Source organism: Cornus florida, unplaced genomic scaffold (assembly GCF_030987335.1).
Source record: "Cornus florida cultivar Cherokee Brave unplaced genomic scaffold, ASM3098733v1 CherokeeBrave_3.0.0_Hap2_Chr11, whole genome shotgun sequence".
Lineage (NCBI taxonomy): Eukaryota > Viridiplantae > Streptophyta > Magnoliopsida > Cornales > Cornaceae > Cornus > Cornus florida.
The window spans coordinates 50,422,100-50,449,155 of NW_026775581.1; the positions used below are offsets into that span (position 1 = coordinate 50,422,100).

At 36.0% G+C, this 27,056-nt stretch overlaps 1 protein-coding gene across 1 annotated transcript; it reads right to left on the reverse strand.

Moving 5' to 3' along the window:
* Positions 1-13,536: 13,536 nt before the first annotated feature.
* On the reverse strand, positions 13,537-18,248 carry LOC132286695 (ent-kaurenoic acid oxidase-like). Its single transcript, XM_059789062.1, has 9 exons — positions 17,757-18,248; positions 16,665-16,989; positions 15,997-16,146; positions 14,806-15,063; positions 14,642-14,725; positions 14,362-14,440; positions 14,098-14,204; positions 13,769-13,887; positions 13,537-13,664 (listed from the first exon to the last, which is right to left on the reverse strand). The coding sequence occupies exons 1-9, from the start codon at positions 17,993-17,995 to the stop codon at positions 13,574-13,576; spliced, it is 1,452 nt and encodes a 483-aa protein (XP_059645045.1). The 5' UTR covers positions 17,996-18,248; the 3' UTR covers positions 13,537-13,573.
* Between the last annotated feature and the right edge of the window lie 8,808 nt (positions 18,249-27,056).

Consider the following 27,056-nt stretch of genomic DNA (forward strand, 5'->3'; position numbering starts at 1 on the left):
TTACATCCCCGGTATAATATGATCCCGTTCTCTTGTATCCTATTCATTATATGGATTCACGGGGTTGTAAGAGGTGTGTCTTAGACGCTTCCTACTGAGCTTTATGCTCACCCTATCATTTTAATATTTTTTTTCAGGTCATGAGAAGGAAATGGCGGATGACGTTCGTCCACAGGTTTTGATGGGTTAGTGGACTGTTTGACCTATTTTGTAGTTATGATCTCATCTTATTATTATTATTATTATTATTATTATTATTTATAAACCCTAGGATGATACGTATATTATGTATTGCTATACGAAAGAACGATAACGTCTTTAGTTGACCTCGGGTTCGGGTAAAGACCTGGTTAGCGACTCGGACCCTCGGGTTCAGGTCGTTACAAATTTGGTATCAGAATAATGGTTCGAAAACCAGTAGGACGACGGGTAGAGGCCTACCTAGGGTTGTGTGGAAGGTGGATTGCATTGCTTATGTGTTAAAGTATTTGTTATCTGAGAAGCATGCTTACTTGCTTAATTGCTTATGTGTTTATGGTTTTAAAAGGGCATACTTATTTGCTAAGTGTTCACATACTTATGTGTTTAGTTGCTAAAATGTGTGTTATATGGAGACGACGATGAAATGTATAAATAATTGAAAGCATATTAATTATAATATGATGACAAGTGTGATTTAGGTGGTAACGGCAAGTGGTAGGTACGGTGTGTGCAGTTTCTTATTAAATAATAATGTGGCAAATAGTGAGCACGGTAGGTGCACGCATGTCTCGTTTGGTATTGTGACGGTTATTTAAGCACGATTTATGCAAGAATTTTTTTTTTAAAGGAAAGATGGGGTGTTTAAATTTTAAATGAAGCGACACGATTGTATTATGGTATGGGGTACGGTAAAGTACTTGTTGCGGTATGGATGGTTGTATGAGTTTTGACCTGAGTAGGTGAGGAGCTCGGTTGCTCCAGTGCTGTTTGGGGTGTCAATTCTTATCTAACGAGTGGCTTGGACTTCTAGCTCGTGGATTGAGCTATTCAATATGTAATCATCTTGATTTTTTTGTTACATTTGTGCGGTGCTTAGAGCATGACTTTAGAATGGGTCCGTACTTCATGGTATGGTGTCTTTGTTGTGTGTGAGTTTTATGCATCGGTAGATGGGTTCCTATGATCGTGGAGGTCAGGTGTACGAGTGAGGGTTTCAAGGGAGAAAGGTATGACCTTAAGAGATTAGTGTTTATGACTTGGGTTACAGTTTGGTGCAGAGGTTCTTTTTGAACCGATTTGTGGTGGGTGTGACAGGGATTGCTTAAGTCACGAGTGTATTCTATGGGTTGTCACTACAACAAAGAAGGCCTTTAGCAACGAATAGTTTTGTCCCTAAATCTCAACTTTTCGTCGCTAAATGGTTTTAGTGACGAAATTAATTTCGTTGCCAGGTCGTCCCTACGTAGCCGTCACAATTGCTCTAAAGTGATGAAATATGGTTTTGTCACTAAATCTTAGACTTTTAGTGATAAAATACATTTCATCACTAATACGTGCTTTTTAGAGACGAAACTGTTCGTTACTATATCAAGGCAAAAGTGACGTCATCTATGAATTAGAGATGATCAACTTTTGTTGCCAAATACTATTTGCAACACTCAACGTTGTCACTAAAGTCTCTGATTTAGTTACTAAATGCCCTATTGAGAATCAAATTTATTGCCATTCAATTAAATTCCTACACTAAATTCTATTCATTTCAACACCAAAAAATGACACAAATTTGAGTAAATCATCAAATTTCATTATAAAATTGCATTACAATATTCACTCTCATTACAAAATTAAACCAACTCTCCAATGGCGTAATACAAATTTAAACTAACAAGCAAAAAATAACTCTCAAGGGCTTCAGACAAGTCTTCCATATTCTTAAATTTCTTGAAGCTATTTTTGGCCTTGGCTTTGGCTTTGACTTTATGCACGTCTCCCTTGTATACAAGAATAACCAGCAAGAGCCACTTCATTAGCTGTAAGAAAGCACATTTACATAACAATAGAGTTTATGAAAATCAAACCAAAAGACTTAAGTAATATTCTCCTAAGCAATTAAACTTGATTAAAATGATTTCTTCCAAGCAATGCGCATTATCAACATTAAAAAGGAATAAAATAAAACATATCAGAAATATTACCTCAGTCACTGTTGCTTAAATGTAACCTCATCCCACATTAAATATGTGACCGTTAGCCCTGGCTGAGTATTCCTAAGAAATATGAGATAACTCTATTGCTAAAAGGAATAAAATAATATAAATACAATAAATATTTAACTTCAGTCACTTCCCCACATTGAATATGTGTCCGTTAGCTTTGGTTGAGTTTTCCTCACTGCTTCAATAAAGCAAAAAAGAAATAATAATGAGAGAAATGATATTTAAAGCGCAATAGGGAGTACTAAGGAAGCTATATATATATATTGACACCATTAACTAGATTTTGAATAGAAGTACTAATATTAAAGTAAAAGGAAATAGCTAGATAACAAAGAGAGAAAAAGAAAAGAAGAAATGAAAAATAAGGAAGTAACAGGGCTAAAGTATTTTTTGTTTATTTGTTTTGTAACTTCTGTGAGTTTTAAGGACATAATTTAAGTAGCAAAAATCAAGGGAGCTCACCCAATAACATGCATGCACTACCATTATAAACAACTTGTACAATCCAGAGCTTAGGACTATGCTACCCCCTCTGTAGAACCAGTAATAAGTTGATTAGAAAAGATCTCTATGAGAGATTTTTTTTTTTTTTTTAAACTAAATATTTACTTCCATTCTAGGCGTTTCTAGAATCAATTTTAGCTCCAGCCTCATAATACGTGGAAGCAGATCTTACCAATAGGGCAGTGTTGTTGCGATTGGACCACAAGCCCAATGGTAAGCTAGGACAAAAAAACGTAAATATAAATAATATATGTGTATGTTCAAAATGTAAATCAAAGTAAGATAGCAAGCATGAAGATATACAACACCTTTAAATGATTGAACTTTTAAAACAGAGGTAGCATACAATATAAAACCTAAACTGCAAAATGTAACAAGTAACAAGTTGTGAAGTAATTTTTCTAATCATATCAAAACCCTAAAATATAAAATCCAATCTTATATACAAAATACAACAAGAATTAGGAAGAAAAACCAACAAATCGTGAAGTGATTTGAGTTCAAAAATTGAAACTTACAAAGATTTAAAGACTTTGTCGGGTGATTCGGATAAATCTCAAGTTCTATTGTCTCTCAAAAGTCCATCGCTTGGTGATGGGGAGATAGTAGATGAAGAGAAGTCTAGGGTTTGAGAGAGACCCATTGATAGATTGAGGGGAAAATTGCGTCCAAGAGAATTTGAGGGAAGAGAAAATCGCGCGCTGTGGGAGAGATGTTTTTGGGAAGTTAAAGAGTGGGAGAGATTTACATGGAATTAAAAGATTTCTCCAGCGATGGTTTCAACAAGATATAAAATCTTAAACCTTGAAACCATGTCGTATTGGGAAAATACCGATGACTAGTGATGAATTTTTTAATTTGTCCCTAAAAGCAGGTGCTAACTGTGATACCCCCAGATTTCCGGATGCGGGTTGGCTAGGCCCACGCCCGATTACCCGAGGATATCAAACCAATTAGCAATAAATGAACACATGATATAATTAAAAAACAGGAATAAATAAATTGCTAAAAAGAAACTAGAATGATAAACCAAAACTGGAAACCTCAGAATAAAATTTTATAAATAAATAATTAGTCTGATACACCCAACTTCTCTAATTCTAATACAACTCGGGAATCCATCTCTAATGGACCCCTAATAATAATCCAAACTGAAATGGAAGCTACTTAAAGAACATCCAGAGTAAACCATGGAGGAAAGTCCTAAGTCGTCAGAAGAGTGAGTAGTAATCTCCGCTCAGCACGATCAAGTCTAAGTTTGGTGGGTCAGGCCCACGAACAAGTTCTAACCTACTACAATCAAGTAGAGACTCGATACGCATATACATTCTAACCAACTCAATAATAACTAAATAGTCCGTAGATATGTATATTCACGCTACAGGACTCTCACTGGACTATGGAGAGGGCCTCAACCTGAATAGAAGGCAACATGCGAAAACGCACCCATAGGTGGGCATGAGTACCTAGACCTAACAGGGTACACCTCAACCTCTCATATCCAGTTACGCATCCTACTGCATATACGCACCCTAACCAACGAGCTTGAGACTCAAGCTCATCTCGTGGTACCATAAAAATATATTTAAAATCCATACATATCCATCCACAGGAAATCCAATAAATCGTTCAGCTTATTCAGCTACACAGACTTATACAAGAGATCCACTAAGTCGTTCAGTTTATTCAACCGCACAGACTTAAATATAAGGAGAATTATGTTTTATAATTCGCACCCTTATTCCAAAATAGGTAGGACTGAGTATTTTGAATCAGTCGGTCATTAGTATGCCACCGTCCCATACCGGTGCATACAATCCACAAAATCTATATAATTGATAGAACAGGTAAAACCGTTCAGCAATTAAAATCCATAAGGTAGGAATTAGCGTTTTGAGTTAAACCATACCTAGTATGTCACCGTCCCATACCGGTGCATACAATCATCCATATCCGTGTAAATTATAATATATAAATAATAAGCAAGTAATTTACAGTCCTAAACCAAATATTCATACCATTGCAGAAAAGTAATTAAAATTTCAGCAATTTAAATCCAAGATCTAAACCATGTATTTGTAAGAAACGGTGTAATAGTTCAACAACCAGTATCCAGAGCATGCATAGACCAGTTTTAATAAATCAACAACTCTATCATGCATTTAAACCAGTTTTATAATCATGTTATAATCCAAACAATTGCTAAATTAATTTAAGCAATTTAGTTCTTTCCATCCGGTAACAGCGTACTAAGTGATATACTTGTATTCTATTTTATCCTTTAACACGGAGCCATACCCTATGCCCTAAGTCCAATTTACTAATCAAAAGACTCCACCGTGCATCTAAAACCTAATTTAGAAACATGTTATATCATCTTAAAGTGTCAAATTAAACTAGACAATTAATTACCTTCTAGTCGTTAACCGTACGCATAGTTGTTAAATAGCGTACTATTAATTCCATTAACACAAAAGGGGTATTTTATGCAATTAAAGACCTTGATTATAGGTTAAACTAATTAATGAAAACCCCATTAAAATTCTAAAATTGTTCAAGAACCCCAAGTGCCCAAAGAGTAGCTAAAAACATTACAGTACTCGTCAAATTCCATCAAATTGGAAAGAGCCTGCTCTTGGCAAAGTAGAGCAGGCTCCAAAACAGCCTAGAGCTGGCTCTATACAACCTTGGAGCCGGCTCTAATCAGGTGGGAGCCGGCTCTTGGCATTCCAGAGCCGGCTCTCCTTCTCCCTGTGAGCCTTCTCTCCGTTCTGCTCTGTTTCAGCTTCTCTACTCCTTCAACGGATCATTCCTATCACTCTATTGGTTTTTAAAACTAATCATAGGAGTCTAATTTACACCCAATAGCATCCCATCAGATTGTTATAACAGTAGGAATTTAATACGACATCAAAACAACAATCGACTTAACCTGTCTTTATGCTCAAAACTGAAACGAGTTAAGTTCTATATAACAGTTAATCCATTAGCAGTAATTAAAGCTTAGGCATTCTTGTTCCTACATAATTCCATGTTTAAAATGGTGTAACCATCCTTAGTAATCTGCTAGATTAAATTAAAGGCAATTAAACCTCTACATCTCCAAAAACGGTAACCAGATTTGCCTCTAACAATTTATGCATTGTGTTACTATAAACACCAGTGTTTTAATCCAGTTAACCAACCCTTAGAAATTTAATATAGCCTTAGAACATACTTGAAAACCCCAATTATACCTTCTAACAGGATCTGAAATTTCCAAAATCCAACCCTCGTAGCCCAAATGGTCGCCCCAACATCAAAAACTGGAAAACCTTGAAGGAGCCTACTCTTCTAAAAGAAGAGCCTGCTCTCTTTTGCTAGGAGCCAGCTCTCCTAGTCTTGGAGCCGGCTCCAAGTCCCCTAAGAGCCGGCTCTTTGATTTTAAGAGCCTGCTCTTTGTTTCCAAAAAGCCTGCTCTTTAATCTCTGAGCCGTCTCTCTTCCTGTGTGTTCATCGTCTCCACGCCCGGTGAATTTATGAGGAACTATCTTCCAATCCTAAGGTTCTTAGATGTTTAAACTAAGTTTCCACATGTTCCAGAATCTATTGAATTCTCTGTTCAATTACCAAACTCAATTTAATACATGGATTTTGCAAAAAGAATTTAATACGAGCAGTTTAAGCATTCTTGAGCATCGACTGTTGCAGCAAATCAAACTTGCAACCTAAATTAATTCTAATGCTTCCCAACATGTTATAGAACTAATTAGAATCCTTACTCATCAGATTACACGAATTAAACAGAAGTTACACAAGGAAGACAATTAAAACAACCAGTACACATATTACAACTACAATCAGTTTTAAAACAACAGAGGTACAAGAAATCCAGTTTAATTTTAATCCTTAACAGTTCCCTGGAGTTGTGTTAGACATGCAAAGAACATGAATCAATGGGATAGAGTTAGGATTAGAACTTGCCTTACACCGACGTCGTCCTAAAGTCTCCGGCCAACCCTCTGTTTCTTCCCTCTCTGTTGCTTCCCAGACTTCTCCCAAATTACTTTTGCCTTTTCTATATCATGAATACAACCCTCAACCCTAGGCAGAACATCACTGGTATATTTATAGACCACCAATTCTAGGTTCCATTAAACCCTAAATGATTTATCCGGCCCATATACCCACCTATATTATGCCAACGTCGGCTGCATAATTGAAGGTGATAATAACACTAAAACCCTAACCTAATCCTACCATAGTGGAAATTAAATAGAACAAATACAAATTCACAATTTAATTAATTCAAATAATTCACATAAAACAATTAAATCCATTTAATTCAAATCGCAAATAATAAATGCAAATCAATAATCAATTATTGTAATTAAACTCATCAACACCTAGCCATGTAAGCACCTCAAACATAATTAAAATAAATACTGAAAAGAATAAAATAAATAATAAAATTCCGATTATATTCTTTTTAAGCTTTAGGGGTATTACACTAACAGTGATGAAGTATAGTTTCGTCTCTAAAGGGCCATTTTTAGTGATGAAACCATTCTCGTCCCTAAAATTTCATCACTAAAGACTACTTTTGTTGTAGTGTGTAGACATGCATTTTGGTTATTTTGGTATGGTCCGAGGGAGCGTGTTAGTTACGACTGTTAAGGGGACTTGTTGGACTCTATAAATCTAGGGTGGCATAGGCATTGACTAGAGTCATGCCAGTGCCGGGTGATCGATTGTTTAATGTGATTCAGTTCATGGGTTGTAGGAGTCTATCTTAGAGACTTATTAGTCAAGGGTGATTCCCATTTCGGGAAGCTATAGGAGAATGTTGCGGGTAATTGACTCTCGGTGAGTTGATTGTATGGCTCGGTGGATGAGCGGGGTTATAGGTTGTCACGGTTGTCGAGAGAGTCTTGAGGTAGGGTATAGTGGTCAGTTTTAGTTGGGTAGTGCAGGATCGCATGATAAGGCAGGTGGTCATTGAAGTGTTTGGTTGTTTACGGATGAAGTGATAGATGGTAAGTGCTGTATACCGAATAGAATGTGTTTTAAAATTTGGAAGCTGTGGATTGGGGTTGTATTTCAATTGCTTAAGGGGTATCAGGAGATAGTGTTGGTTATTTGAGGATCTAAAAAGATAGACTGATGATCAAAATGATTGGGATTAGGGTGATCCCGTAGGTTTAGTTGGTAGCCACATTTGACTTTTGTCAGGGTTAAGGGTGTTCTAAGGAATGGTAAAGAGGAGAGGTAATGATGTTGAACCTAGAGCATGAAGTTTTCTTGTTTAGGCACGTAGGTTATCTTAGAAATAGTGGTTTGAGTAACCGGTAAGCGTTAATGATTGATTGCATCATTGATAGTTAGAGGAGACATTTGGATGTTGAGCATTCTGGTTTTTGCGCTCATTTTTTCTTTATGATTTATCGGAATGGTATTGCTGTATAGAGATTCTTTTCTAGTGGCAAGTAGTGGCTGTTGTGGGAGGTATCGAGAGTAATGCTTATTATTTTGTTATGATGGTGTCATAGGAGGAATTGCTTGGTGGTGACTTGGTGATCTGGTGAGATGAGAGGTTTTAGTTGTCATTCAAAAATGATGAAAGTAGAGGTATTATGGCGTGATGTTTAGTATTGATAAGCAGAATGGTTTGGGGTATGATTAGAGGGTGAATTGGAGAGTATGAGTTGTTGTTGTATGTTGTCGGGTAGGTGATGGGATTGTGCGCCAGTTGAGACGATTGTGGTCGGCTTAGTCTTTAGAGCCAGAGAGGACGATGTTACCAGTTAGGCATCTTTTTTCTTTTGACTAGTCAGTGGGTTGTTGTGATTGAGGTCATGAGTCGGGTGTGCACGGTGATCGAGGCAGTATCATCTGAGAAGGTAGTGATAGAATGGGTGGTAAAATGTCATTTTATAGCATAGGGTTGTAATTTGGGAATGACGGGATACAGTGTCCGATGGGTTGTGATTGTTTCTAGTGTTGGTATGTTGTGTGCATTGATGCTCTTGACTGATAGTTGTGTTATAAGTTGTATCTTAGTGCTCGGCAAATGGGTGGTAGGGATCTGATTGGTTTTGGTTATCATGGGCGTTGTGGGGTATCGTATGTGAGGTTTCTGTGTTGATAATATATGACAGTCTGTTAATGCAAGGTCGCCTAGAATTGAGTTGATAGTTCCGTACGGGTATCCATTTGGTTCTTCTCTCTGTGTGTAAGGAGTTTAGTTCATCTCAGGTGAGATTGGGTGTCCGTGGTTGGACGGTTGGTGTGTAGCATGTGACAAGGTGTTGGGTGTATTCAGGTCAGTCTCTTGTGAGAATGGGGTTTGTTACCCTTTCCATTTGTTCTAGTCCTGGCAAGGATGTCGTTTGTCGTTAGTCTTGTTTTCTATTTAGAAGTTATGCACGTCCGTTGGTGGACGAACCTCTGTGTGATTTGTTATGTGGTTGAGTTCACCGGTAAAGGTTTGGTCGTATTGGTCGACTCACTCCCATGGGGGGAGATAAAGTCTTTGGTTTTAGTAGTGTTTGTTCTAAGAGTGGTCTTAACTAGTGGTGTGTGAGGCATAAGTTACCAAATAGGGATTATGTGTTTCTAGTGTCTTGTACTAACGGTAATGGCTAGGGAATGTATCGTGAACTGTGAGTTTGAGGATGATTAGGTGAAGTGATGTGAGTCATGCATTCGGATGTTTATATAGGCGTTTGATTTGAGCAGTGCCTTGAGGACAAGTGTCGATGTTGTCTCAGAGTTTTGTAATTAGAGAAAGTGGATGTGTGATTCTATTGAGAAATAATAAGGATGATTGACTTTGGTTTTGAGGTTTCAGGCATGAGACGGTTGTATTGTGTGTTTTGAAGAGGTAAGAATTGAGTCGAATGATGTTATGGGGTTGTTTACCTAGTATGGGTGTTATGAAGAAATTAGAGATCTCTCGTGCTGGTTGATGATTGTGACGTTTGGTGTTGTGTTATTACTAGCTTGTTTGGGTTGTATGATTAAAGCATGATTATGATTTTTAGAGTAAGTATGTGACTGTTTAGCCGTCGTGGTTACGTAGAACGATGGATTGATATCGAGTGAATCTCATGGTTGTCTTGTAGGCTGTGTGAGGGTGTGTTTGAGGTTTGGACCTGAGAATAGGAACGACATCTGTTTTGAGACCAGATCGATGATGAAAATGGCTTAGCCAACTATTTCTCCTGAATCAGTCCCTCTTAGCACGATATCGGGTCAAAGGTCAATGATTGTTTCAATTTTTCAGGGATAGTGAGAGTACAGTATTGTGCATTGTGTCGGTGTGACAGTGTGGATTCGGATGATTTGTTTTGGGTGACGAAGTAGGTTAGGTAGTACCAAGTGTCTGATATAGGGTTTGCGATTCGATCATTAACTATTAAAGATCTTGTTTTGAGGATTTGTGGCTTGGGTACAAGATGATCTGTTTTATTGTTTTGGTGACTCATGATTATGTAGTCGTTAGGAAATTCATTATTTAATCATCTTGTGGTTGTTAAGTATAATGATTGCTGAATGGTGCGGTTGGTGGTTGCTTGTACTGATATATAATGGTGTAGCTGTATGTTAGATGTCGAGTATTGGTTTGACAGGGACGTGTAGATTTGAGTTGAGCTTGATTGTGAGATGGGCGGGGTTTTTTGTTTGGGGTTTTGTATATCCTTTTAGGGAGCAGTTGTGATCGGATGTTGTCATGTTCAGGGGTCTTGTGACCGTTCTTCTTTCAGACTTCGAATGCAATGTGTGGCAGTGCAGAGTGGACCGATGTCCGTTTTGAGTCAGGTGTAGAATCCAATGGGTTTTGTGTTATGATATTGTGAGTGATGAGTACCCTCATAGGGTGGTGAGCATTGGATTTTAGTGGCGGTGGTGTGTGATTGCCTATTGGCATCTGGTGCCAAAGGCAATATGGTTGTTGAACTCTAAGTCTTGTAATTTGATGAGGTATTTTTTGGAAAGGTATGTGGTTGTGGGGCCTTCTTTTTTAAGGAAGGTAGATTTTGGGGATGAAATCTGTTAAAGTTGGGGGAATATAATGTTATGACTCATTTATATATATATATATATATATATATATATATATATATATATATATATATATATAATTAAGTGTGTGGTAAAGAATATAAAGGAAAAAAAGAAAATTTTATTAAAAGTGGTAGGACCCACAAAGATTTTTTTTAAAGAAAAGAGGCCAAAGGCCACTTTTGGCCACATTTCTTCCTTCTTTTCTCTCTTTCTCAGTGGTCATACTCTCTCCCCCAATTTCATTTTCCTTTTTCTTTTCCTTTTACTTCAAGCTTTGAATCTTGATTCCTCTCTCATCTTTGAGAGATTTTTAGTTCCGTTTGCGGCAAATTAAAGAGCTCGTCAAGATCTTTGACTTGATCGGAGCCAAGCCCTGTTTGGTGCACCTTGGAATTTCGAAATTAGGGTTTAGATTGGGCAATTTTTGGGGATTTTGCTTCTTTTTGAGGTAGGGGTTTCTCATTCACAATTTTCTTTGACTTTTGTGAGTTTTCTCATAAAAGTTGTTAAGTTGTTTACTAAATTATGAGTATTGTTTGTGGTTATGGACATTTTATGTATGATGAGCATGACAAGGTCTATATTATGTTGAAAATGATAGAAATTACTTGTGTTGGTTATTGATTTTGATTATATGCACTTGAATACTTGAAAGTCAAGTACTATGCTGTCAAAATTATTAATTGACAGTTTCTTAATTTAATTTTTCTCAAAAGTATGTAAATGAGATATAGATGAATTGTATGGAATTGTGTAATATCATGCTTATGTGAAATGAATTATGCTTTGTATGCTAAAACAATGTTGAAGGGAAATATGAATTACCTATTTTAGAGATTTAAATTGCAAGGCATGTGTGAAATTCTATGGTTGAATTCATGATTAGGAGCATGAAGCATTCATGCACCCATTTGGAAAGGAAAATGGAGAAAAAAAATGTTTTGAAAGCAAATGAAATGATTTTGAAAAAAAAAAAAATGTTTTTAAAAAGTGTTTGCAAAAACCGAACGCCTAGGAGGCGCTTAGTGCTCTGTAGTGTTATTGTAGTCTAGAGGGGAGTATGATTGAGCTAACTAGGCCGGATGCGACGCCTTGGAGGTGCCTTGTGGTCATGGATAGTTAACCAATCCTTCTCTCGTGATGCCATGGAGGTGCCTTGGGTCGGATTATACAAACGATTTGGAAGTTAAAATGGAAATGTTTCAAAAATGGGGAGCAACATGAGCATGGCATTTCACTTCATCGGCATACATGGTGTATTTGTGACTTGGATGACATTTGTATTTATATTAGATGTTCTGGTTATGGTTTACATCCCTGATATAATATGATCCCGTTCTCTTGTATCCTATTCATTGTATGGATTCACGGGGTCGTAAGAGGTGTGTCTTAAACGCTTCCTACTGAGCTTTATGCTCACCCCATCATTTTAACATTTTTTTCACGGGAAGGAAGTGACGGACGATGTTCGTCCACAGGTTTTGATGGGTTAGTGGACTATTTGACCTATTTTGTAATTATCATCTCATTTTATTATTATTATTATTATTATTATTATTATTATTATTTATAAATCCTAGGATGACATGTATATTATGTATTGTCATAGGAAAGAACGGTAACGTTTTTAGTTAACCTCGGGTTTGGGTACGGACCCGGTTAGTGATTTATACCTTCGGGTTCGGGTCGTTACATTTATTTACAGCTTTTGCAATATCAAGTTATTATTCTTAAAAGCATTAGAAAGATTTGTGGTTCAGAAATTCTTAGAGAATTTTCTATTTGTCTTTCTAGAACACATACACATAAACACATAGTGAGTTTAGAGTTGTGGTATTTAAATCCTGATCGTAATCATACAGTTGCATATACATTGATCAGAAAAAACAGATCTACTTTTACATCGAATTCAGACGATTGAAGAATAGAAGTAAAAGAGATCACACTTTAATAAGGGTTGGAGCATTCGAGGAGTGTTGTCTAATTTATCTGTTACTCTTTTACAAATATCAAGCGTAAACCTGAGGTCAAGTTGCTATTGGACGAGGAGTCGCAAAGTTAGAGGATTGTCAGCAATTGGTGTTTGGTAGAATGATAGAGTGTGAGTCAGAGTCAAAGTTCAGTGTACTTTGTTTCAAGTATAGTGGATTGGTTTACTTTGAACTACACAGTTCACGAGATTTTTTCCACACAAATAGTTGACATATTTATCAACTGGGGGTTTTCTCGCTAAAAATCCTAATGTCATCTCTAACTTTTATTTTATTTTAGTTTATCTGCATGTGATTAATTATTTAATTATTAAAATAAAAAAAGTTAAAATATACACTGATATATTTTAAAAATAATTAAAACTTTCTAAACATTCTACTGCGTTCAACTTACACTTATTGGTTAGAGTGAGGACACAGTGGTATAATAACGCACCATCCAAGGCCACATTAGTCATGGGGACTAATGTGGTGTTACTTCCGCATGGGAACTCCGTGTCGGGTCTGGTTCCCTTTCGCTTTCACAATTTATCGGGTTTTTGGGATTTGGGACATGACACCGATGAAATCAATTAATTAGAGGTAACAGAGATCGATATATATATATATATATCTTTATATATATATAGTACAATGTTTTTGAATATAATATATAGAAGTCCCATTCCATCTTGGGGGGCCAACGACTTGATTTCTTTAAACAAAACTGAAGGCTTCGAAATATTTTGTAGGGGCATGATTCCAAGGCTCATATGAAGCTCTGCCCTGATAACAATAACTTGATAGTAAATGGAAGGAAAAAAAAAAACATCACATTGGTACATAATGTGCTTCTTAGATTTTGCCAAAGACAATTTCAACCCCATCAACTGGTTTTGGATGTGGAAGATAACTCGTCTCTGCTTTCGGATTGACGAGTTCCCACCTGATATTCAATCAAAACCAGAGAAATTATTATTTTTTCATTACCTCAAACCTACAACAATAATGGAGTAGTCATATATATATAAATAAAACAAGGTTTCTTACTTGTATCCTATGGCCAAATGATGAAGAAAAACGGCAATTTGTAAGCGAGCAAACATATTTCCGGCGCAAATTCTTACTCCCCCGCCAAATACTTGATATGTTCCTGGCTTTGGGGGTTCCTGAAAAATTACTAGACGTTAGATCAGATATCAAAAGTGATAATCATTATAAGCCAATTTCGTTCAATTTCCAAAAAATAGTTATCAAGTATATATATATATTTTGTAGAGAACTATACAACTTAGTTTTCAGAAAAACTGACCACATGAAATCAAAAAATTATGGTTAGAAAAACCGAATCAAATGGGCTATGTATCTTCATAACTTACATTCCATCTATCCGGGTTAAAGCACATTGGATCTTCAAAGTTTTCTGGATTTGTGTGGAGGTATCTAACCCAAAGATACACTTTCCAACCTTTAGGAATTTTATAACCTGTGGGACATCTCAAAATTGTATCATAAGCAATTAAAACAAAGTTGTGCATTTGTTGATCAAGATTTTCTTTGCACATCAAAAAGCCTGAAATCATTATACAACAAGGGACATTTTGGTAAAGATGATGAACCCTTAAAACACAACTTGGTTCTACCTTTGTACTCGACATCCTTGTTAGCTTTTCGAAACATAATTGGTGAAATATTCGCCAGTCTTATCGTTTCTTCCACAACCTATATCCAAGAAAAATGGTGTAAATTTAAATTGCTCTAAGTCTGCAGGATCGCGATGAAAAAGGTAATAAGACTAGTTCACTTCTCTCATTCTGAAAAAATATATGTATGTTTTCCTAATACCCAAACGCACCTATTCCACTCTTCAGAATATTATGGTTAACAAGAATCATAACACATTGCAGATAAATGAATACATACCTTGTTTGTATATTTCATTTTTGCAATATCGTCACTCGTGATGAACTCCCCATTCTTGTTCTTGCTTAACTGTATATTCTCCTCCTGCAGTTCAATTGATCAGAAGGTCAAGAGATTTAAGAAGAATATTACTTCAATATGTGACCATGTGTTCTTAGTCATACCCTAAGCTTTTGGAGAACTTCAGGGTACTTAGCAAGATAATGAATAGCCCAAATTATTGAATGGGAAGTGGATTCGTAGCCTGCAACAACAAGGCTAACAATGTTGTCCAACACCTCCATGTCACTTAATTGCCTCCCTTCTTCATCCTTTATTTGCATCAGCCCATCCATTAGATCATTCGTTGTATTGGCGCTATCTCGGTTCTTCTTCTTCTTCTCCATTTCATTCCTGAAAATTGCGATGGCTTTCTTCCGGCACTGTCAAATTATTAACACAGAGTTTGTGTCACACCATCTACCATCTGTATGGTATAAGATTACTATTTGTTTCGTAATAATATAATAAAACCTTATTGAACTTGAGAATGTGTCAACTCTCATGCATTCGAATTAATAAATTGATTGCTAGACCCAAAATTTCAATTAAGTGGGACTCACATGGGTCCTACCTGACAGCATCCCATTAGTCATGACTGTGATTTTGTTGGCTTAATATTTCAATCGAAATACCTCTGCCGAGGTTTGAACCTAGAATTTCTCTTTGAAAAGTTAGGCTTGATATGGCTGAGCAATTTGACCTTTGAATAAGAAGGACTAAGTGTGCATTTATTATATTAGAATTTTAGAATATAAAATTTACTTATAAACATCTACACAGTATTATACAAGAAAACTTTTGAACTTTGGTTAATCATCTAATTGCATAATATGAATTGTCTAACATGTACCATGGATATTATAATTGTCATAAATCATGAAGTATAAACACTGCTATTAGTTCTCCCCCGTAGTACTTTTGTATTACAATTATATATGTTCCTACTTTTATTATTACATTTTATACTCTTAAATTTATATTTTTTTACATTTATACACATAAAATTTTAAAATTTCCTTCACTAACCCCCCGGTCATATTAATTTCTAGATCGTTCACTAAAAAAAATCAATTTTGAATCACGGAGGCATAAATGATGAATCAGACATCTTTAGAGTGTGCTCGAAGCATCCGTATCCAATACAAAATATTCGTAGAAGTGTTTTATGCTTCTTAGGTGAATCTTTAGTATAACTACATCATAAGTCAAATATCTCCAAAATGCAAATAATAATCGACAGTAAAAGAAACTGCAAAACATAAGTAATTTTGAATAACCAGGACACAAATATACTTTTGAGCAGTGTGATTAACCTGGAGGGCATGGTGAAATGTAGTTCCAGGGAAGTTGATAGGATAAGCTCTAAGTCCTTTAACCATATCCTCAAACAACTCATCAAGATGAGTAAGAACAGGTCCAGGCTCCAAGCTTGCAAATAACTTGCCGATATTCTCAAATATCACCTGTCATTTGATCACGTCATGTCATTTCAGAATCAACTATCATTAAGATTATAATAAGAGGGATGCTAGCAGGTGAGAGCTTATATAATTCAACAAAATTTGACCTACCAAAACCAATAATTTATTCTCATGACAATTTTTTTATTTTCAAATTAATTATTCACAACCTATTTAGTTTATTTATTAGGGTAAATTGCATTGACTTTACCTTTTCTCTTGTGTCTCAAATTACACTTACCTCCCTTTAAATTTGTATGTAAATAATACATATTTTTCCTTCCTTAACGTTAACAACTAAAAATACTGATGTGGCAATTTTTTTCTTTCAAATTCTAATTCTTTCATTGAAAGACATGTTTACTGCAATAAAATACAACATATATAGAGGCAGACGTAATTAAAAACCCCACCAATTTGACCTAAGAGGCCAGTGTATATTTACGGAACCTTAAGAGAGGTGACTATAATTTACCCTCTTTATTAAATACGGCACTTCAGATGGTCGGATTAAATACTACCTTCTTGGTTTCATCAATTGCTATGATTCTACCCTTCTGTGCCCATGACTGGAGGGCGGCAACAACCCCGGGTTGCATCATCTGAGCGATCCAACGGAGAGGATCCGGGTGGTTAATGGCTCTTGTGACAAAACCTCTGACCCTGGTGTGTGTGCTTCCCTTAAGTGCTGTGAGAGAGTTGGTACCTAGAATATCCACAGTCGGCCATTCAACGATGAAGTCGACGGGCGATTGGAGGACCAATTTGATGAATGAAGGGGAGCATGTTATGATTCCCGGTGATCCAAAGAGGTGGGTTCTGTACAGTCCTACTCCATCACCATAGCTGATCATACCGTTCATCAAATTGCAAGAGTTATTAAGTGTTCATATGTGAAGTTCATATAGTTGATGCAGTGTGACTAGAAAAAGGCTTGACACAAGCCTTGAATTTGTTATGAAAAATATCAATATAAGATCTCAGATATTAATTAACACCTCTATCAATTAGCCTACCGTGGCAATGCATTTGCAAGTACAAGTCAACAACTATTAATGCTTCTTTGATTCAATTATACTTACAGAGTTATGGGAGAAAGTCTACAATAGGGTATTGTATATGTAGTTAAGATCTCAGATATTAATTAACACCTCTATCAATTAGCATACCGTGGCAATGGATTTGCAAGTACAAGTCAACTATTAATGCTTCTTTGATTCAATTATACTTACAGAGTTATGGGAGAAAGTCTACAATAGGGTATTGTATATGTAGTTGCCTCCATCCAAATTACAGACATGAAAACTCTCAATTTGCTATAATAAGAATTTTCTTAACGAGTGGAGGTACCACGTGTAAGTACCGACTTTCTTTTAATTACAGTTCTTAGATAAACTATGCAAAATTCACTAATATTGTGTTTGGGAGTATTGAAAGCGTTTTAGATTTCGAATCAAAATTTTTTTAATTAATTTAAACAAATGATAATGGTTTTGAACTAAATTTTTCCGAACTTAACATTTGTAAAAATAGAATAAATTATGCTCAAAAAACTGATATATATATATATACTAACTCTAGGAAGAGTAGGTAAAACTTTGAAGAAATCTTACTTGGATCTCTTAGAATTAATGTACTCGTCAGGACGACGACGAAGTTTGAAGTACCAAAGGAAGGTAAGCATCTCTCCAAAGAAAGGAAGGCCCATGTGACCGGGAGGGAGCTTGGTGCCGCTACGGAAACACCGGAGTTTAACTGGGAGGCCATACCAGAGGTCATTCCACCACCACAACCACCACCCTATTAGTGGCACAACTCCTAGTACCAATGCCAACCCCACTGTAATTTCCATATCTATCTGTCTCTAGATAGTACTGTCACAATTAAGTTAATAGCTATATATGGGTCACTGAAATACTACTTTATACTTTCTTTTAATTATGATGAATATTCCTGGTGAATTATTCTTCCGACTGATTCTACTAGAAGACAAAGCCTTCCCTCCAACAAATAGACAAAGGTACGAATGAAGTGAAATAAAATAAAAGTGTGGTTGTCCTGGGGGCGGAACTATGTGAGGACTAACAAGAAACACATCATGAACCTTCCCCCCTCCCCCCCAAAAAAAAAAAAATCACATGATTTAAACATGTGATTTAAACATGTGATCCCTCCAAAATTTAATTTGAATTATTCAATATAAGAAATTTAATTTGAATTATTGAATTCTTATTTTTAGAACAACATATTTTTAAACTAATGTTAAAATGTTTCAAAAATAATTCCTCTCTCAATTACTTTTCTTCTTTGGGGTGTAGTTTTAAAAATTATTTTCATATTGGTAATTCGGCCAGGCAAATAATATTTTTTTGGGTCCATCCCTCAGTAGCACCGGGCGACAATGTTTACATAGTTTGCACCAATTCTAATTAAATATGTTGATTTGTGTAGGTGAAGAATCACCTCCAGTTACATAGTGCAACAATGCCTCCAATTGAGTAAATGAATAGTAAAAATTATGAAAGGTAAAAAATTTATATTTTATTTTTATATATATAGTTTTTGTATATAGATACAGTATATACAACTGGATTTCTCTCTCTCCTTTCTTTCTCTCTCTATCTTTGACCATCGTCCACCTTTCTCTCTTCTCTTCCTCTCTCTATCTTTGACTATCGTCACTTTCTCTCTCCTCTCTTTATCTTCATTGCCTTTTTGCCACTGTTGCACTGAGAGTTCTCTTTCTTCTCACTTTCCTCCCTCTGCCATTGCTAAAGAATTTAAAAGGATCTTTGATTTGTTTCCAAAACGAATCACAAATCTATTTCTCAATTCCTTTGTTTTTATACATATTTTGATTTGTTTCCAAAACGAATCATAGATATATCAATATTGGAATTGAGCAACATTTAGACTGTTATAGTTTTTTTGTTTAATTATTTGTGTATTGCATAACATCCCAAGCAGTTTGTAATTTAAGCCAATATAAGTTGTACGCAACATCCCAATAAAATCCTAAAGAATTATTTGTACATAACATCCCAACTGTTTTTAATTTAAGTCAGTATAAGTTGTACGTAACATCCTAACATAATCCTACTAGATGATAGTTATTGACTTTAATACATATCATCCCAACAGTTTGTAATTTAAGTTAGTATAAGTTGTACTTAATATCCCAACATAATCCTACTTCATGATAGTCAATCACTTTAATCAGAGAAACACTAATTGGGACGAGTAATCAGATAAGAAGAAACAATCCTACCCAAAATCGAGATTTAGATGAACAATTTCTGCATAATACTCAGTGAAATTACAGGGGTTGTTGTTGGGAAGCCAGTTTTGGAGTGTGTTTGGGTTTTGAAGTGAAGTTTTGAAGTTCAAAAGTTGTTGTGAGTCCTTGGAGAGTTTATTAATGGAAGGTTTTAGAGAGAGAAAGGAAGACATCAGTCTCTTCTCTCCCACCAGTGCGTATTTTGGAAATACTATTTAAAGTCAGAATACAACATTTAAAGTTTTTATATATATTTAAAGTTAGAATACAAGGGTGGTGAAAAATTAGTTACCCAATTTTTTTTAATTGATGTGGCACTTTCTCAGCCACTTATTCCAATTGGAGAAAATGAATGCACTATGCAACTGGAGGTGATCTTGATCTAATTTGTGTATGTGTTGATTTCTACATGATTTGTATGAAAGACAAAATCGCCCCATTGGGATCTTAAATGTTTCCTTGACCGAGGATATAGATGTGGTAATTCATGTTTATTAACTTGATGTTCTCTTGGGTTGACATGTTAATTATACAATAATTATAGGTGAGACGAAGAAATAAAGAAAGTTTTGAAACATAAAAGAGAAAAATAAGTTAGTGGTAATGCTGAGTTAATAGTAAAAGTGAAAGGGTTTAAGACAACACTCATACATTTGGCCAACCGAAACGAATGTTCGGCCGGCCGAAACGACCTGCGTGAGAAGCAAACTCTTTAAAATTTTAACTCAATGAAAAACAAGGGTACCGGTCGATCGATAGAGTTAGTTCAGCCAACTGAACCCTGGGTTGCTGCAAAAAATGCAGCAACAACCACACATGCTGCATTAAGTCACTCAAAATGACTTTTGAATCCCCCATTGCATGACTAAATTTAAAACCATGCATTTTATGTGCAAATGTGAGCATGTATGCAAACGTAAAATGAAAAAGTGGACGCGCTACCATGATCTACGACCTCATATCATTCCATTTACTCAAAATCACATACCAAACCTCTAAAGTTCGTAAAATTTCATTATAAGGCAAAAACGTGGTATTTCAAGTTATAAACATGAACCAAAAAGTGTGTGGCCCTTGGCCTTATTATATACATGTTAATTACATCAAGAAGAAGCATCTAAATAATTATTACAACATCAAAAAGAGCCAAGACATGCTAACACTTGCATGCTTGGACAAATACATAAAAATACTCCAATGCTACCAAGCCAACCTAGGGATGTTATGCATTCCAAAACAAGGTTTCTTCACCTGAAAAAAAAAATATATCCCAACAACGAGGGTGAGCAACCAAAGTTACTCGTAGGAAGAAGAGCATGCGTATACCCTGAAGTTTCAAATATCTTGCAAGTTCAGTATAGACGAATACAAGGGATCATTCCACCTAACGTCTACATTGCAAGGTGAACTAAGGGATCATCTCAAGCTATATCAAGCAAATGAAATGAAATACATAATGCACAAGTATACAATGAACAAGTATACTAAGCAAAAATTGAAATGAAATACACACTATATAAGTATACAAGCTTAAGTATAGTAAACAATATTGAAATGAAATGCATAATATATAAGTATACAAGCTCAAGTATACTAAACAATATTGAAATTTCAAGCATAAAATCACAAGCTACAAGTAATCAACGATTAACAATTTGGAATTGAATGCGAAATCAAGTAGGTGGAAAAACTAGAACATGTGGTCTCAAGACCATACAAGTTATTCTAGGTAATTACGACCTACAAGGTACTACCTATTGCGCACTCTAATGATGTAGGGAGAACTCGTACTTTCTGTACTAAAGCCAAGCCCTAGCCGTATCATTCTACATGTCTCTACAAGCTTTCCAAAATCAACAAGTTTATAACTCATACTCAATTAATAATGCACGAAACCACATTCCATGCACAAGTAGGATGAAACCACACAATCCATGTCCTAGGATTTCAATTCTAAAATAGCATACAAAATGGCAAGTATCAACATGTGAATGTGCTACACAATACAATATACTATATGCCAACTAAATCAAGTTACCATCATTTAAGCCACAAATACTAAATATTCCACAATCTAGTAATAAGCTTCCAAGGTAAACATTAATATATATTCCACAAGAGTTCAGTATCGCAACAAATTAAATACTCTAAAATCAAATAATCAACTAAATGAATAACACATTTTATACAAGATGTATATATATAAGCCACATAAAACAATGATACTTCCTATCATGCTAAATCAATTCACCATCATAAAAAGCCATAATTACTAAGTCCTCATCAATCTAGTAATATGCTCCCAAGGTAAATATCAACAATATTTTACAAGAATTCATTATCACTACAAGAATCTCTAGAATCAAGAAATCTAGTAAATGAAATAATTTACTTAAAACAAGATATATATATATATATATATATATATATATATATATATTCCACATGCTTTGATTTACATCTATATGCAATCCTATAGTTTAGCAAGCATGCATTCAATATATATAAAACCTCAAATACAAATTAAACTACAAGAGTATAAACATACTACAACCCTCTACCTCACTAGAGGATTGTTCCTTTAGAATCCAAGGCAAACAAACTCAAAATGCAAAACTGAGAAACACTCTTCTAGATCAAGAAGAGATGATGCTATGATCTTCAATATTGGAGACCAAATTCCTCAAGCAAAGGGGTCAAATTTCAGAAATGGTAAAACAGGTTCCAGGATTCCCCAAACTGACAACCCGAGATTCACCCCTTTAGAATCCTATGCAAACAAGGTCAAAATGGAAAAATGGAAAAAGGTGTTCTAGATCAAGAAGATAGGAAGATATGATCTTCAAGGTCTAAGATCAAACTCCCAAGGTAAGGGGTTCAAAAACTGAAAATGGAAAAAAGGTTCTCAGGATTCCTCAAACTGCCTACTCGAGATTCACTCCACTGGAATCCCATGCAAACAAGGTCAAAATGAAAAACTGGAAAAAGCAATTGTAGATCAAGAAGAGAGGAAGATATGATCTTCAAGGCCCAAGATCAAACTCCCATGGCAAGGGGTTCGAAATCTGAAAATGGCAAATCAGGTTCTGCTTGGCTGCAAGGTGGTTAAGTGAAATTTCAACCAAAATCCCTAACTTTTCCACTAACCCTAAGTATTTGTTGACCAACCACACACACACCAACACTACCTCTCACACACACACACATCAACCCCCTCTACTTGTCATCCATCTAGGCCTCCTTAAAAGGTTTGATCTAGGCCTTACACTTGTCACCATCTTAGGCTTTCAAGTGTTACCAATGGCAAGTCAACACATGGTCCAATGGGAGAGTGTCGTTTGTCACTATTTTTCCTAATTGCAACTTAGTCCTTCCTCTAAATATCTAGCAAAAATAACCGTACAATAGTCCTTAAGGAAAAATATCTTTAAAACATAATTACACAAAACACCCCAAAAAACGTAAATGTTTCCGAAGAAACTGTGCATCCATACCCCTACAAATATATAAATATACGGATATGTTTTTCATATAAAATAAAGACATATGCGGCCAATAAAAGACTAAATAATGTAATGCCCATGGTGTCAGAAATCGTTTCCGAGCACTGAAACCTACTCCGGGTAAGACAAAACCCTTAGATCACAAGAAAAATATTAAATCAAATGATTAAATAATTAATAATCATAAACTAAATAAATAAATGAAAATAATAATGGACAATCGAAAAAGGAAGAAAAGACAGGGTCATTACATGGGATACTTAACTTTACTAGAAAGTTCTGGTTCATATGTGGGTTTAGGAATATCTCTAGTGTGACGCTGTGGTAATTGTTTGCTGAGTGGCTCAGGCACTAAATCAGGAACATCTGTAGCAAGCGATTGGTTTGATATATCAATTGCGAGGGACTCAAACTCGGATGATGGTGGAGTTGGAGCCATACTTTCCGTTTCTGGGAATCCAATTCACCCAATTCCTGATTGGCCGGTCCAACTTGTGAGTCATCATCACTAGAATCCAAGCTTATGCCCATATCATGGTCTCTGGATTCAGGGGATTCGCCTTCCTTTCAAAGTGTGATAATCATAATCTAGAAAATCATAATCTATAGTCTGAATTTCTTTCTGGTACTCCCCCTAAAGTTCAGGCTCAGAGGAAAAATATATCGAGTCTTCATGGAAGACAACATCAATTATGATAAACATTCGTCGAATTAGAGGGTGACGACAGTGGTACCCTTTTTAATGAGTAGTATATCCGAGAAAAACACATCGCAATGCTCGAGGAGTTATCTTATTGCGTTGATGCATATAGAGGTGTACAAATGCTACACAACCAAAGACATGATGAGGTAAATTTGGGACGGATGGGGCAATAACTGCATCAGTGAGAGCCTGCAATAGTGTCCGGAAGTCAATAGAGCTGGAAGGTACTCGATTGATTAGACATGCTACAGATGTAAGTGCTTCTCCCAAATATGATACCGGCATATGAGCTTCTATTAATGAAGCACGAACAATCTCTAACAAGTGTTGATTTTTGGGCTCTATAACCACATTCTGCTGGGGTGTATTGGACCAAATGATCTGATGAATAGTTCCATGTGCTTTCACATACTGCTGAAGGTTAAAACTCTGATAGTCTCTACCATTATCACTACGGAGAACCTGAATATGTGCATTGTATTGAGTTTCAATCATTTTTGAAATAATAAGTTCACTTCACCTTTCATCAAGTACAAACAGGTCACCCTGGTACAAATATCAATAAAAGTAACAAACCAATGTGATCAACCTAAAGTAGTGACTTTGGACGGACCCAAACATCAAAATGTATAACCATAAAAGGAAGTGGACTTTTATTCAAATATAATGGAAACGAAGCACGGTGGCTCTTTGCTAGTTCACAAACATCACAGCGGAAACTTAAAACATCAAATTTTGCAAACAAATTAGGAAATAATTTTTTCAGATAACCAAAGGAAGCATGCCCTATACATAGATGCCATAGCTAAATTTCAGATTTTTTTTTTCCCTCAAAACCATCCACTGTCAACGCTTGTCGGAACTTATCGGAACTTTTTGACATCAAGTTCAAATAATATAGCTTCCCTCACCTAATACCACAACCAATCATTTGTTTTATTTTAATATCCTTAAACATATAAAAATCAGGCCAAAAAATTACAACACAAGATAAAGCTGTGGTTATTTGGGAAACTGACAAAAGGTTATAATCTAAAGATGGAACAATTAAAACAGAATCTAAATTCAGATTATCAGTAAGGGTTAAAGATCCTTCCCCAATAATTAGGGTCGAAGTACCATTGGCAGTAGAAATAATTTTTTGTGATGATGAATTAAGAAGTGAAACATGTCTAGAATCAAATGTCATATGATCTGTAGCCCAAAAATTAATTATCCAAGCACTATTAGAAACAAGTATGGAAATATTTAAAACCTTACCACCATTATCTGCAGTTACTACCATCCCCAAGGCCTTTTCAGCAACATTATCCTTTGTCCTTGCTTCAACAGTTACTGCAATGGAGGTTTTCTTCGAATTTTTCTTCCAACGGCTATGATCCCACCATTCCGGATATCCCATAAGTTCAAAATAGAGGCTTTTGGTATGGCCAGTTTGATTACAATGGGTGCATTTGTAGATAGACTTGTCTGCATTGTTAGTGGCCTTAGGTTAATTGGGCCTAGTACGGTCCTGTTAGTTTTGATTAGACCGGTTTTGAGCCATTATGGCTGAAGCTTCAGAATTTTCGGACTCCCCTTTCAGAGTTGCATGACGTACCACTTCTCGTCGAACCAAAGAGTAGCATCCTTCTAAGTCTGGAACTGGATCTTTGCGTAGAATCTCTCCACGAATTTGTTCAAAATCACCATCTAATCCGACAAGAAAGATGTGAACCCTTAGTCGCTTGATAGACTTCTGATATGCTTTAATGTCATCAGGATCTTTCATGACCACTTTATCTCGATGGTCTAATTCTCAGAAAACCTCGGTTAGCTCTCCATAATATTTAAATAGAGATTTTCCATTTTGTTTGGCTGTGAGGCCTTTTAGTTCAAGGCGAAAACTTGCAACTCATCATTCCCATCATAAAAGGCCTTTGATAGAGCACTCCAGATCTCGTGGACAGTGGGTAAGTGTAAATAACATTTCATAATTTTTGGAGCCATGGACATTAATAGCCACCCCTTCACTTTCTGATTTTCGGCATACCACTTTTCATATCCATCTTCTGATTCAACATGTGGCTTTCTCTTACCATAAATATAGGAGAGTTTCTCCCTTTTAACAATATGTATCTCCATCAGCTGGGAACAAACATCATAATTTGATTCAGCAAGAATAATCCCTGCATTAAAAACACCTTCAGATTGAACAACAATGGGAACTAATTTCGTCCTAGATGATTTAATATTTTTTTCACACTTTTTTTTTTTTTTCAACTTTTGATTCAATACAATAAGGCAGTGTATTACGATACTAGAAAAACACCAGATCCAAAAAAAAAAAAAAAAAAGAAAAAAAAAAGACAAATAAACAAATCGTCAAGATAATAGCATAGCGACACAGACAGCAATATGGCCGCACAGCGTTGACGACTACACAACAATGATAGCGGTGGCGACACGGCACGGCAAGCATTGCGACTGGTGATGGACGTTCTATGGGTTTTGGTTCTATAGGGTCGTTTATTTTGGAACAGTGGCTTGGATTTCTAGGTTTCAAGGTTTCAACTGTGTGGGATTGTGTCTGAGGTTTAGACCTAAGGATAAGAATGATATCTGTGTTGAGATTGGATCGATGATGGGAATGGCCTGGCCAACTATTTCTCCTGAGTCAGTCCATCTTTAGCACGATGTCTGTTCAAAGGTCACTGATTGTTTCGAGTTATCAGGAATAGTGATAGTACAGTATTGAGGGTTGTGTCGGTGTGACATGGTGGATTCAAATGGTTTGTCTCGGGTGACGAGGTGTGCTAGGTAAGACCAAATGTCGGATAAAGGTTTTGTGGTACGATCATTGATTATTGAGGATCTCGTTTTAAGGATTTGTGTCCAGGATATAGGATAGTATGTTTTATTATTCTGCTGATACATGATTATGCAGTTATTAGGAGATTTATTGTTTTGTCATGGTGGAGTTGTCTAGTATGGTGATTCTCGTATGGTGCGACGGTGTAGCTATGTGGTTGATATCGAGTGCTTGATCTAACAGAGACGTGTAGATTTGAGTTTGAGCTTGATTGTGAGATGAACAGGGTTCCTAGGTTGGGGTTTTGTGTGTCCTTTAAAGGATGGGCTGAGATAGGATATTGTCATGTTCAAGGGTCTTGTGACCGTTCTTCTTTCAGCTCTGAAGCCTTGTGTAACGGTGTAGAGGGGACCAATGTTGGTTTTAAGTTGAGTATAGAATCCAGCAGGTTTTGTGTATGATGTTGTGAGTGACGAGTACCCTCATAAGGTGGTGAGCATTGGGTTTTTCTGACAGCAATGTGTGATTGTCTATTGGCATCAGGTGTCAAAGACAATAAGGTTGTTGAGTTTTTAGCTCTACGGTTGGTGAGGTGTTTCTCGGGAAGATGTCTAGCTATGGGTCTCCTTCTTTAAGGAG

Excerpts from the sequence above, each read along its gene's own strand:
- LOC132286695 (XM_059789062.1), bottom strand. The coding sequence starts at position 17,995 with ATGGAAATTACAGTGGGGTTGGCATTGGTACTAGGAGTTGTGCCACTA. Across the intron at positions 16,990-17,756 it reads ATTAATTCTAAGAGATCCAA|CTATGGTGATGGAGTAGGAC; the intron begins GTAAGATTTCTT and ends CGGTATGATCAG. Across the intron at positions 14,441-14,641 it reads AAATGAAATATACAAACAAG|GTTGTGGAAGAAACGATAAG; the intron begins GTATGTATTCAT and ends TCTTGGATATAG.